Source organism: Thunnus thynnus, chromosome 17, assembly GCF_963924715.1.
Source record: "Thunnus thynnus chromosome 17, fThuThy2.1, whole genome shotgun sequence".
NCBI classification, from domain to species: Eukaryota; Metazoa; Chordata; class Actinopteri; order Scombriformes; family Scombridae; genus Thunnus; species Thunnus thynnus.
The window spans coordinates 4,756,331-4,770,865 of NC_089533.1; the positions used below are offsets into that span (position 1 = coordinate 4,756,331).

At 38.5% G+C, this 14,535-nt stretch overlaps 1 protein-coding gene across 2 annotated transcripts; it reads right to left on the minus strand.

Moving 5' to 3' along the window:
• Positions 1-344: 344 nt before the first annotated feature.
• LOC137168535 (dual specificity mitogen-activated protein kinase kinase 4-like) lies at positions 345-12,725 on the minus strand. Of its 2 annotated transcripts, XM_067571175.1 has the most exons (13): positions 12,263-12,725; positions 10,665-10,700; positions 9,659-9,691; positions 7,412-7,514; positions 7,133-7,307; positions 6,299-6,418; positions 6,062-6,181; positions 5,911-5,962; positions 5,678-5,805; positions 1,451-1,528; positions 940-1,088; positions 709-754; positions 345-567 (listed from the first exon to the last, which is right to left on the minus strand). In XM_067571175.1, exons 1-13 carry the CDS (start codon positions 12,399-12,401, stop codon positions 454-456), a joined length of 1,293 nt encoding a protein of 430 aa, XP_067427276.1. In that variant the 5' UTR covers positions 12,402-12,725; the 3' UTR covers positions 345-453. The 2 variants fall into 2 exon arrangements, with proteins under 2 accessions (XP_067427276.1, XP_067427277.1); XM_067571176.1 differs by lacking the exon at positions 9,659-9,691.
• Between the last annotated feature and the right edge of the window lie 1,810 nt (positions 12,726-14,535).

A 14,535-nucleotide genomic window follows, 5' to 3' on the forward strand; every position in this document is an offset into this window, starting at 1 on the left:
TTTTTTTTCTTCTTCTTTTCTTTAAATCACTGTACTAATCACTGAGATGCGTCCTCATCGAGATGAGTCGAGACCACGATTGATTGTTTTTCAGCTGCTATTATACTTAACGTGACTGTGCGTCAGTGTGTGTGTGTGTGTGTGTGTGTGTGTGTGTGTTTTTGTGAACAAGAGAGAAACAGAAGTGTGTTAACGTTGATATATTATACAGACATGAACGAAACGAACACCGCGTTTATTGCGACCGGTGTTCTTTGCTTTACAATTCTTCTTCTTCTTTTTTTTTTTTTAACACTGCAATAAGGGGACCAAGCAAATTTACACGAGGATTTTGTTTTGTTTACTTTGTTGTCTTTTTTTTTGTTTTTTTTTGTTTTTTTTTTACTTGTCATGTCTTTATTGTTGCAGACTTGTGTATATTTATTGATGTGTTTTCGTTTCGTCCTGCTGCTATCAATCCATATACATGGGCGAGCTGGGAGAAGCCGGCATCTGATCCAGAACCCTGCAGACGTAACCGGCCACGTCCACCGAGCGCTCCTCGTACATCTGGATGAACGAGTCTTTCTGAGGTGGGGAAGAAAAGAAAAAAAAGGCCATTTATACATAAATATAACATAAAACTACTGTCATTAAAACATCTGAACACTAAAGCACATAGACATACAAAATACTTGCAAATAAATCAGTTCATTGTTCCCAACTTACCAGTAGCTCTTTGTACTTTGGCCTTTTCGACTCATCCTTTGTAAGGCTGGAGGAAAAACAAATAAACAGTTAAAACATGAGAGGATGCAGTTCAGATATTTGCCCACCAGGGGGACAAAAGAGCAAAGCAGCAGCAGCTGGAAAACCTTCTAACACAGCCAACTTCTAACAGGCTCAATTTTGTGACATTACAACACTGGAGAAAATTCATTTAAAGCAGTGTTTCCTCACCACGCGTTGACAAAGGCGATGAACATGGGGGAAAAGCGCCTCTCCTCCGAGTTGCTGAGTTGCGGCGGGTCTCCCCTCACCACCTGGGTCAACTGGTCGAACACACTGTTCCACTTCGGGTAGGGAAACCGTCCTGTAGCCAGCTCATACTGGAAGACACATCAGAAAAATCTATGTTGTAACGCTGCAAATCAGGTGTAAAGTAACACTGGGAAAACATTAAGAAAGTAAATATAAAAGCATCTGATCTTCAGCTGTGCTTATTTACACGTACATCAATATAAAAACTGTCAATAATAAAAAAACTGTCAATAATAAAAAATGTTAATATAAAATGCAACTGTTTCAGATGTAAACACTGAGCAATAAGGACAGAATTTCAAATGTTTTAATATGTTTTAATGACTTTAAATGAATAAATAGATACTTTTCCAACACTTTAAGGATCTACCTTTAACTGTATCTATAAATATTAAGATAATATTTTTTTTAGAGGCAGGTTGAAACCTACCAGTGTGATTCCCAGACTCCAAACGTCTGAGCGGACGTCGTAGCCTTGCCTGGACGCGCTGGGGTCTATTCTCTCTGGCTAAAAGAAAAATTAAAAAGGAAAAAGATTCAGAAACAACAGCAAACACCCAAAAACTCCACACTTGAATTCAAAGAATAAATACAAAATGTTTAAGAGATTTACCTGAAACATACATGAAGAAGAGCAACTGTACGTAATATTTTAATTCTATGTCACTAAGATGTTTTGACTGAAGACTGCATGTCAACCTGGTTGATGATGTAATCAATCTGCAACTATTCTGATCATCAAATACTCGTAGTTCATCTCTTTTTTTTTTTTTTTTTTTGAGCAAAAATGACATTTTCTGGTTGCAGCGTCTCAAATGTGATGATCTGAAGCTTTTTAAGAAATGAAAACAGGTATTTTTAACTGTTTTCTGACAATTTTATAGACAAAACGACTAATCGGTTAATCAAGGAAATAATCTGCAGTTGAATCCATAATGAAAATATTTGAGTTAAGATGAGATGTTGGCTTGTAACACTGAACTATCAGGAAAAAAAGACATAATTTCACACAATTTAATAGCAACTTGTTAAGTGTTTCATATGATATGAGAGGAAGAGTTGCACCATTCTGACTTTTGCAGGTTTTTGGTGAAATTTCCTGAATTAAATAAATTATCAGCTTGAAATTAAAGTTTTCCTTTGACAAATGAGTTTTTTTTATCTGTAAATTCTAACATTTTACATTAAATTGATCAGTAAGACAGTAAGGAAATACTGCTTTAATGATTTTTAACTGTATTTTTCAGGAAATCTGGGAACATCACTGCAAATGGAAGGTTTTAAAAAGACTTTATGAAAACCTTACTGAAAATAATCATTAGTTGCTAATAAAAACATGATAACTGGTTCAAAAATCCCTGAGTGAGCACATATTCTGATTATGAGAAACCTGATAAGATGCCTGCAATATGCTTTGACTTACAATATCTGTGCAAACTCACACTTTTAAAACGACTTATCAAAGATTTGAACTGGAGTTATATGATGTTAAAAGTGTTTCTGCACTGCTTTTATGCCTCAAACGCACATGTGGCTTCAACATGTCATTTTTTTTCTCATTGTCTCGAGTTCCAGACAAGATTATCAGAAAGAAACAGGTGTTCATGCCCAAAAAAGGACCAAAACACATTAGTTTCTAGACGTGCACGCCCTTCAGAATACCGAGTCAATTCATCACCTCTGGGCATGTTTTCACCTGCAACAACCAGATGCCATCAGCCCTCCGGCTCACACACCAAGTAGCACGTTCTTTCTTCCTGCAGCTTTCAAACTTCTGCTGATTCTGTCATTTACGACATCCTGAAGTGTGTCAAGAAGGCTGCAGAAAAGCTCCTGCCTGCCCTGCTGCCGCGCTGTGATGGAGGAAGCACCTCGCTGGCCCATTTACAGGCCTGAATTAGATGCTGATGTCACCCAACAGAGCGGGACAGTCTGTGCTGCAGCGCTGCTGTGTTTTATGGAACGAGCAGCTGCATACTGCATAGAGCCTGCTCACATCTGCCAAGACCGGGAGTGTTTAGTCTCCACAGTCACAGACTATCAAATGAAAACAGCTTTACTGATGATTAATTTATCAAATAAAAACACTCAGCGTCTATAATGTGAGGATTTTGCATCTTTAACCTTTAACTGATGTTCAGACAAAATAAACAGTTGGAAGAAGACATCTTGGGGTCTAATTGTTTTGATATGTTAGAGACTAAATGACTGATTTAAGGTGATAAATAATGGAAATAATCATAAATAAAAAGTGTAAATGATCCTAATTTATGATGTGAGAAAGACACTGAATCGGATGTGCAGTTCATCACGTACGCTAGCTTTTGTCTAGTTTTTTTTGTGTGTGTTTTTTTGTCTGCAAATCCATAAATAAATCATATCATAAATCAGCCAAACAAAACCACAAAACCGTGACAAAACTGAAACTCCACGAAGACGCAGATAAGAGCGACCGTCGATCCGACGTGACTTCGTTATCTGAATGAACCCCGAGGTGAAGAACGTTTTTCTATACTTTATCGTAGCCGCGTATCCAAACAACGCTGAGGTCAGTTTTTTTTTTTACGTCATTAAACCTGCAGCCACCTGATGATCAAAACACCTGAGCGAGTGAAAACAAGAAACCGGAGATGAGATTCCTTCGCTGTGAGCTCACGGTCGTGGGAAGCTCCACAGCGGCGTCGTTCAGACCCGAGTCATGAATGAAGCACCCTGCCTTGGCCTTTCAGAGTGTGTGTGTGTGTGTGTGTGTGTGTGTGTGTGTGTGTGTGTGTGTGTTGGTCCTGATAGCCCCTACCCAAATTTAGAATGGAAACTGCTGTGGAGGAGGAGGAGGAGGAGGAGGAGGAGGAGGGAGAGCCCCCAAGCTGACGTCAACGTAACCCCCCCGGACAGAAAATAACCTCGAGTGATGACGACATGGTGAGATCACCTCTTTGTAACACTGGAGGTTTGGATTACAGCCCCGTAAACAAGCGGCAGAGGAAGCACTGAGATGATTAGTTGATGATTTGATTAGTTGATGAGACAGAAAATGAATAAACATCTATTTATTTTTTGCAAACGTGCAACACAATCAGCTTCTTAACTGTGAAAATGTGCAACTTTTCTTTGTTTTATATCACTGTTGTTGGAATTCTGGAGAGTTTTTCACTATTATTTGGCATTTTATAGATAAAACGATGGACTTTTTTGGATTTTTTTGGACATTGCCTGTCATGGAGAGCACTACTCAGCCTATAAAACCCCCTCCCTCCCACCCTCCTCCAAAAAAACTGATGATGTCATAGTGAGGTCATCAGGTTGATATGTTGATGTATCCTGCATGTCGATGCCGGAAGGGATTATGTAGGCCTATATGACACTAAGAATGATAATACACCATCGGCATTACAATTAGTAGGTCAATATTACCCATAAGTCCTTGTGGAACCACTTTTTGATCTGCTTGAAGTCGCTCTGTTTGTTCAGGAGCAGCTACGAGATGCATCCAAGCATCTAAATACTATGGAGCCATTTGGTTACAACCATCAGAATAATAGGGCTGTAGTCAACCAATGTAACGGGACAGAGTAACGGGAGGGAGTGCACAGCCACACATTTCTCTGTTCTGTATTTCTCTGTTTTGTGTCTTCAGGTTATGCTAACCCACTGTTGCTAACTTTGGAGCTAACCTCCTTTACTTTTCCAGCATTTGGGGAAACGACAGACGTGACTTTTTAGCATTTATTAACTGACACACTGTAGTCTGTACTCTACATTTACTGCCAGACTGACAACTTACCGCTAACCTTTTCCTCTGCCCCGCTCGCATCCACCGTTACTTCTCTGCCCCTCGCTCTTTCGCGCTCGCTACGCAAACATACTCCTTAACGGAGCCACGCGACCAGTGGTTTCCCAGGCAACGACAGAGGTTGACTCGCGTACCGGAACAACGCTGCACAGAGACTCCCAAACGCTGTCGATTTCAATGTTATCAGATATTAAAAAATTTTTTTTTGGCCTGGCGGGGGTTCTCGTTGTGTCATTATGGAGAAACACAGATTCAGTAAACGTTCAGTACGTTCATTAAACGTTGAGAACGGTTAGACCCAGCAGTTTCCATTAAGTTGGGCGAGTTCAAAGTTGTGAAAACAACGGGGGTGTTTTGAATACACCCCCGTTGTTTTCACAGGTAATTTGTTAGTCTGTCCCTCCCGCCGCAGGAAATAATGGATTACTCCTGGAAAGCTCTTGATGTAGCACTTTTCTCCTTATGAAAATAACACGGAGATTATTCGACCAATGAGAATTTAGTCGGACGAGAGCATATCGACCAACTAATCGACCAGTCGACCAGCAGACTACAGAATAAAGTATGATATTAATGTTTGCGGTGGTAATCAGGTCACAGAATACAGTGAAAAGCTGTTAACGTGTAATTTTGAGATCCGGAAGTCATTATAATGAGATATTTAAGTCATAATTACCAGATAAAGGCCTCCATTTTTTTTTCTTGGGTGAATGCAATGTACTTCTGTAAAAATCACAAGAGTTTTGGGAGATTGTCCAGTTGGTCACCTTCGCCAGAGAGTTCATAATGTACCACATACAGTTTTCTTGTATGATTTTAGCGTCAAAGCTCATCTCTCACAGCAAAACCCCAGTGTTTACTTACCGCCATGTACGGTCTGCATCCCGCGTCTCTGGTTTTGGCGATGGAGTCCACCAGCTGACCACTGATGCCAAAGTCACACAGCTTTATGTTGCCGTTCCTGTCCAGGAGGATGTTCGACGGCTTAATGTCTGAGCGAGCCAAGGTCGAAGAGAAAAACAGGAGATGAAGAGACACGTAAAGATGTGCCGAAAAAAAACAAAAACAGGACAGGAGAACGTCTGGTATCGTCTTACCTCTGTGTATTATTTTCAAGTTTTCTTTTAAGTGGTTAAGTGCTTTCACAGTCTGCAATGTGCAAAAAAAAGGAACGGTTATTAGTAGCAGAAAATGGTGATCGGGCTTCTTTATTTTTTGATAAAAGAGGGAGTATCACAGAAAACTTACAGCTAATGTTATTTTCCCTAAGATTTCTTCTGGAATCACGTCGTCTAATGAGCAATATACAAATTTGTAAAATTTGTCTAACGAGGTAGCCATAAGTTCCATACAAATCCAACAGTCACCCTGAAACACAAGAAATCATTCAGTCATTTACAGGTTGAAAGGTGAAATATATCACTGCTTTATTCAGCCTAATAACAATTAAAAATTAAATATATACAAAATGTGATTTAAATTCACCTCTCTGAAAAGAGCGCCATAAAACTGCACAATGTAAGGACAATCACTACTCCTCATGACCACGTCCAAGTCCATCAGCAGCTGCTTCTGTTCCTTTTCATCAACCGTTGACCTAATTCTCTGTGATAGAGACAAAACAAAGTACAATCAAAGACTTTGTTCAAACTATAAAGCACTCAGTGAGCACAAAGCTCCGCTGAGGCTAAACAGTCCTTTTAAAGAGGACGTATCAAGCACATTTCCAAGTCTACATTCTTATTCTGGAGCTCTACTGGAATATCTTTGCATGATTTACAGTTCTAAAAAACCTCCTTATTTATCTTATACTGGTCCTTTATGCAGCCCCTCAGTTCAGCCTCTGTCTGAAACAGGCTGTTTTAGCTCCTGTCTCTTTAAGGCCCGCCTCCTGATGAGACCACTCTCTTCTCATTGGTCAGCTTCTGGAAGCTCCCTCCTCCCCTGAAGGCTACGTAAACAAACTATAGTAGCAGGATTTCACTTCCCGTGGAACAATCATAACAACAAAGGCTGCAGAACAGACGGCCGTGTGTGGGCGTGTGAACAATCTGACATCATCAGGAAGGAGGAAGTAGAAGTAACTTTGCTTTTGACTTGCAGGGAGCATTTTTAGATACGTTCGCCTCAAGATTTAGAGCTGTGACCATGTTTAACACACAGCTAAAATCATAACAGTGAAAAAATAACAGAAATTCACAAAAAGCATGTCCCCTTTAAATGTCCTATTTTACTAACTGTAGATATGTTAATGTTTTAATCTGGATCTAAGTTTCCTGCTTAGTTCTCCGGTGAGGACAAAGACAGGTAAATGATCACCTTGACCGCCATGATCTGGTTACTCGGCTTGTGCACCATCTTGTTGACGGAGCCGTAAGCCCCTCGGCCGATCTCGCCCAAATCTTTGAGATCCTCGGCCGTGAAATCCCAGTGCTGCTCCGGGGAGATCTTCAACTTTCCTGATGACTCGATGCTGTGCGTTCTCAGCCTCTCTCTGACGAAGGTTATTATGCAAAATAAAAAAAATAAAAAAAGATTGAAAGTCTTAATGTGGGTTTGTTGTCAGGGATGAGATGAGAATCCAGCAGGCTTACTTACATGTGCGGGTTCTGAAAGGGCGGCCCCGCCGTGTTCAGTGTGAATCTAGTCGTGGGTTTGATCGGAGGGTTGGCAAAGTTCAGCTTCAGGGCTTTGCGTTTACCTGAGCGGGAGAGGAAACCGCAAAATGAGGGAGGCCAGATTTTAAGTGAAGCGACACAACGTTGAGGACTGAGCAAGAAGCCAGAAGCAAATTCATCCCACATGAAAGGCCGGACTGATAAGTGAGTGAAAACAACACAAACCATAAAATGAGATAACACACGCAATGAGGAGACAAGTAAATTTATCCAAATTTACTCAAATCCATGAGGTCATGCTTTCCATTCACCAAGGGAATAAAAACTGGATGATTTACATTATTTATACCAAATTTGCTGTCAAGTTTCCAACAAATACTCACCTTTAAGCCTTTAATTGTGTTGTTGGGGATTCTATATTTATCTTATTGTCAACAAATCCCATGAAAAAACCAAAACTAATATTGAATTCTGGGCACTATAGTTTATTCTGAGTAAAAGTTCAAGGTTCATTTTGCTATTATACGGTGCAGGATTGCACAATGAAATTCAGCTGCAGCTCCTCTGTGCTGCACACATAGACAATGTATTTACAATAGAATATTAGTATAGAAAAGTAGCACTAAAGAAGAAATTATAAAAGGAAAAACTACATTATATTTATAGGGAATATACAGTTACTGTGCATTTTACATACAAATTTGCTCAGTATAATGCAAAAAAAGGTATGTAATGTGCATAAGAAGACTTAAAATAACAGAATATTCATGTAAATTAAAGCGTCCTGCTGCAGTAAAAAAAATCACTGGAGCAACAAATGTTGCTGCTGAAAATAGTCCCCAACAAAGGCACCATTTCCTCCTTTTTGAGTAACATTTGCTAAAAACTAGAGTGACCAGCTGTTCCAGGAAACTAAAGTCTTTAAAAAAAAAAAGAAAAGAAACTAGGTATTTATGAACTTATTTGGTGGTTGAGAGACAGATTGTTGATTTTGGTCTTTTCATGGGATTTGTTGACATAAGAGAGTAACACCAGAATTATCTTTTAACATTTATTTATTATATACTTTATGCTACTAATAATTTCAAGATCTAATTGATGCTGTTCAGTCTTACAAAGAAGCTTTATTTGCACAACCGTGGCTACTAGCATTTACAGTCAAGACAGCAGGTTTATCGTATGTTAAAGTTCTGATTAGATTATAATTAAATTCCAATTAGTAGACATGATTTCTTTTTATACTGGTGTCACCTCTTTAGCAGCAGCTGAGACAATTAATCAGTGTGCTGCTTTCTGAATTTGTTCACCACCTTCTTGCAGGTCTACCTACATGTGAATCCTTTATTTCGATGCAAAAACAGAAACATGCTGCTAAGATCCCAAAACGCCTACACCCATAATGCACACACACACACAGGTAAACATGAGATGGAGGAGGGGAGGGGGGGGTAAAAAGAAAACACTAATATCTCTTAATGGAGACATGCTTCTCAAGGCCAACTGCTTTGATTTCACCTTGAATCGAAGGGAAAAGCGCTCGCTCCGACGCTCGCTCCGACGCTCGCTCCGCCCCCCAAAAACACCACAAGAATGTTCGGATTCCAATAAATGGAAAACATCATTCGAAACGACAACTCTCCAGTGTGCTCCTTGTCTCGACAAGCAAGCGCTATGCTGAGGTGCACCCATGCCAAGAAAAAAAAAAAAGGCAAACCGGTTGAGAAAAAAAAAAAAAAAAAAAATGTGACAACACTACAGGCACTACTTTTGCTTGTTAGTTGCACACTGAAAACCAGTAAGATAGAGCTTCCATTAGAGGATTTAACTGGGGATTAAATTAATTAGTTGGCAGAAACAAGAGGATTTTTGTGCCAAAATATCAATGGAAGCTCTGAGTTTTAGGCTTGTGCCGATCAGGACTAATAAACAGGCTTTTGACAAGAAACTGCACTTTATCACATCCCTGTTAGCTAAGCATTTAAAGGACAAGTTCACAGTTTTTCAAGTCAGGTGTTCATTTGATACCTTAAAGACTTTGAAAAACCGTGAACCGTGAATCAGACCCCCCCCCCCCAACTCGGCTGCCGGCACAAGCCTACATGAACCCATCAGAAGTCTTCACTCGGATTAGTTGAGAACAGCAGGACAGACTCCCCCATACCAGACTGTCAGGCGGAAACAAAGGGATGAGAACTGTTGGTGCTGAAGCAAAAGAGGTTTGGCTTACTTGGGGGAGCTCCAGACAGGTTTATCTGAAAGCCTAGAGGTGAGAAGACAGCTTTTATTTTTCCCTTCATAGTTTTCACCTTCAGTTTTGCCAGCTTGTTATGTCTTTTACTCAGGAGGAGGTTTTGTTAGTAGAACCTCCCATTGCTTGATGACAGATTCTTAAAAAAGAAACAAAAATTTAAAAATCAACTCTTGCTGAAAATAAAAAAAGACGTCCATTTCATCCAAAAACAACCCGGAAAAAAAAAAAAAAAAAAAGGACTGAAACATCCTGCAGTTTCAGGGCTGATAAATAACCTCAGAGAAATTGGCCTTGCTTTGCTGAGTCATCAAACATACTTCTACTGCGGGGTTAAACGCAGTTTTCTGGAGGGTAACGTATCAGCATGCATTTATGAGACAACTCCTGCACAAGCACTTGGATATGGTGACGTATGACAGCAAACAAAAGGACACAAAATGACCTGCAGATGAAAAGAAACAAAAAAGTGGGGGGATCTAGAAGTGAGCGTGAACATGAAACACATTTTTTTAGTTTAATACATATTTTCTTGGGAGAGCTCACCATCGTTCAGCATCATGTCAGGAGTTAGGAAACATTAGTTAGCAGCATTAAGGTACAAAAAAAGATGAAATACAGTCAGGGAAATGTGGATAAAAATAGAATTATACAACAGCATTTACTCCTTGGTTATTACTGCTGTTATGTCTTATTAGAGTAGCATCTATCAGGGATGTAAAATTAACATGCAACTCAGTTATAAATCTGATTATGTTCATGTGAAATCAAGAAAAAAATCAATCAAAGCGCTGTCTAACATCATCAGGACTTTTATAAACTAGTAGGTAAAAAGTCAAACTCTATTCTGTACTATATTCTACTCTATTCTACTATCTGATCATTTTGCTTATCTCTTCCCACAACTTGTCATTTTCCTTCTAGACTGAACCGTTTCATTGGATTTCTCATCTTTCTCTACCAAGTCAATGAAATGTGTAGCTACCTGTTTCACTCTGACATCTCCAGCAGGTGTTGGACTCTGAAAAGTTAAAACGAGACATTGTTTGTACAGAAATACAACATTGGAATGAGCAGATGGTTTAGTGGAGACCAGTTCAGATATTTCTGCTGAACAACAGTAACAACAACAACATAAATACGGATATGACATATAGATATTTATTCATATATTATAGTTAGGACACATGCACTCATATGTTTTATACTCTTTTATCTATTACTATTGCTTTTAATTTTTATGTCTAGAAGCTGAAACCTGAGATTTTTACTCTCTTCTACTTGTGTAATGAGATGTAACAATAAAGAAACTTGAACTTGAACAACTGTACAGAACAGAATGAACCCTATTACACTAAAACTAGACTCAAATGTATTCGATTCAGTTTGATTTTGCGTACCGGCGACCACAAACACAAGATGTAGCGTGATGTCTGATCATTTCTCAGTTTGTGAAAGTGCTTTGATAAATTCAGCATATATAACACTCACATAGCTCCCAATGCATTTGTGTGGAAGAGGTATGAAGCCTAATTTAGCAATAAGAGGCGTTAACGGTGCTATAACACGGCGCTATAACTCTACATGTTTACTGGGAGGTTTGCATCACTTCAGTGGAGTATCTTCAAAGATCAAAAAGATCTCACTATGTACGGTCACAAAGAATGTAATCATGAGTAACCGGATTTCTTTAAATGCACCGACTCAGACAGAATGGATCACTGAAGCAACAGAGATGATTAAATTAGAAAAGGAAGCCTTTAGATTGCACAATAATGAAACATGGGCGCCAGTGGAAAAGTACTTAATGTCACTATGAAAAAAAAAAATCAATCAAAAACAACTATTTTATTTTATTTTTTTCTCTTTTTAACCTAAGTTAATAATTGTTGTCTTTTCTAACAGTGCTGCTCTGCAGTATTAACATTGCATGACACAGTGAGAACAGGAGGAGAATAAGATTTAGTAATAAGGTTTATGACTGATATTGTTTGAGGGGTGGGTAAATTGGTTTGGGGGGTGCTAGAGATGGTAGGACTCACTTATTTGTTAATTAAATGTCAGAATTCTGTATTTTCTGTTTGTATTTTGGTGAGACAATTAAAAAAAGGGGGGAGAAAAATGGGGATGCTGTAATTCAAACAGATGATGTAATACTGATTAAATGTACGCGGAATAGCGTATTTTTACCTATTGCAAGATTTTACAAAAAAATATATTTTTAAATCGGCTTCTATGGCACATTTAGCTTTAGTTGCGACTTTAAACTGCCATTTTTCTGAATGGAGTTTGGCGAGATTGCCCCCCCAAGAGAGAACTGGATGCAACGCGGGTACAAAATGTCAAAAAAAATGGTAACAAGGACATTAAATTAATTATGCAAGGCGTAAGGAAAATTAATAATTCTCTATTTGAAAGATCTGGAGATCGATCAGTTGGTTGATTATTACTGCTCCGCTCCCCTTGGGAATATTTTTCAGTCCTGGGAGCAGCCTGAGCCTCCCACGGCTGGCCCTGCTAACATTAACCTTCACTGCAGCAGAATGTGAAGTCGCAGATATTTCCACACCTGCCTGCACTCACCCTGCATGCTGCTCACGGTGGTGATGTGCTGAGGCTGGGGCTGGTGGTGGTGGTGCGCTGCGGAGCCTGCGTTATTGCCGCTCGGTGTTGTTGAGTTGTTCGGACCGTGAGTCGCCATTGTTGTGTGTTTGAATTCCATCAGCAGCGCCGCCGGGGCTGCAATGCAGAGAGACACGGAGAGCAACTTCACCCTCCCTGCAGGAATAATTACTGCCTCACTCACGTCAACTTCACCGCAACACACGCACAGAGAGACCGCAGAACAGTTTAAAATGTGTTAAATTGTTAAGTTGTAGTTGTTTTGTTTGTTTTTAAAGTTCTGTGTTACGTTAAAAGCTACCCGTGTAGTAACGTTAACGAAAACAAACACCCAGCTAGGCTAAGCTAACTAAACTGGCCGAGAAGCTTTACGACCCGCAATCAGCTGACCAAGTGACACTGACATGTCAACACCCACCGACAAGCTAGCGGCAGTTAGCCAACACAACACCGGATGTGACGCATTTCGTCGTCTTCTTCGTTGGTTTTACTGGCGGACTACAAACCAACGTTAAAGCCGCATGCCGCCACCTGCTGTATCAGAGTGTGTAATATGATGACTTTAAACAACAAAAACAAACAAACACTTTATAAATAAGTTGTATTCTGGATAACAAATTTGTTTCGTTTAAATATTTAAAATTAGTGATGTTACATGTTTTTTCTTCTTCGTTGGTTTTACTTGCGGACTACAAACAAACGTTAAAGCTGCATGCCGCCACCTGCTGTATCAGAGTGTGTAACATCATGACTTTAAACAACAAAAACAAACAAACCAAAAAAAAAACTTTTTTGAAGAAGTTATGTTCTGGATGTTAAACTTGTTTCATTTAAATATTTAAATAAAGCAATGTTACGTGTTTTTGTTTTGAAATAAAATTTAAAAATTCCAGTTTAATTTCTCAGTAGTCACATACATTGAAGTAACATTCAGTTTCTCCCAGACCAAAAACTGTGCACCTGCAAAATAAAACGATTTCAACAAACTTAACTACTAAAAATATATGATTACTAAAAAAATATACTTAAGACAGTTTCAGAAACATTAAGTAAAGCAATTATATAACTAGACTCAAGTACAAGAATGAATAAAAGCTGTTTAAAATAGCAACAAAGGTAAACAAGTGCAATGAGTTTGCAGCATTTTACTTTGCTGGTTGAAAGGCATTTTATTGCTGTGAAAGGAAGGCAGTCGGCCCAGACTGCATCTGCAGCCAATTAATCATCGTTTTCAGTCTCTTTTTCCCCTCCGATTCCAGCTTCTTAAATGTGAATATTTTCTGGTTTCTTTAGTCTTCTATAATAGTAAACTGAATATATTTGGGCCGTGGACTGCTGGTCATTTTTCACCATTTTCTGACATTTTATAGACCAAACAACTAATCAATTAATCAAGAATATAATTGACAGATTAATCGATAATGTAAATACTCATTAGTTGCCAGGTGGTTTTTGCCCAGAGCCCCAGAAACCAGCCTCTACTATCCTGCCCCCGGTGTGCCATGTGTTAGTTTATTTGTGATCATTTGATTAAATATAAATTAGTTTAGGAATATGTCAAATGCAAGCATAATATAAATACATATAAATATAAATGAAATGTGGACAAGCTGTTGAGCTCATAAGGTTGTTCTAAGCCCTTGGTAATGTGGGGCTAGAGTTCAATAGAAAACTGAAAATGAATATCTTTTTAAATCAAATAACTATACAGTCTATCAAATAGATACACACGGCTGTGTTTGCACCATGCACAGTTAAAATAATAAACAAACAGCACTAAAATATTTTCCCATGCTGGTAAATATAAATAATATAAACTGCATCAATAATCCATCCGAACATGTTGCTGTGATTTTTATAATTTGCACTGAAAGATAATTTGTAAATATTATAAAAATGTATAATTTTGATGCAAGTTGTTTTAATTGTTTATTCTTTGTTGTGTTTATTGTCTTTATCAAGTTTACTGTCCTGGTTTACTCTATTCTATTCTACTGTATGTGTATTTTATATTTATACAGTATATAAGTCAAATGTTTATAGATAGATAGATAGATAGATAGATGGATATATGTGCTATATGAATAAATATAAATATATTAATATGAAATGTACGTTATTTTACCACATTAATCATCAAGTAATTTTAAATAACAAGCCATGAATAACATATTGTAAATTTGCAGTAAATAACGATATTATTTGCAAAGAGATACCGGAAGTCTTGTCTCTTT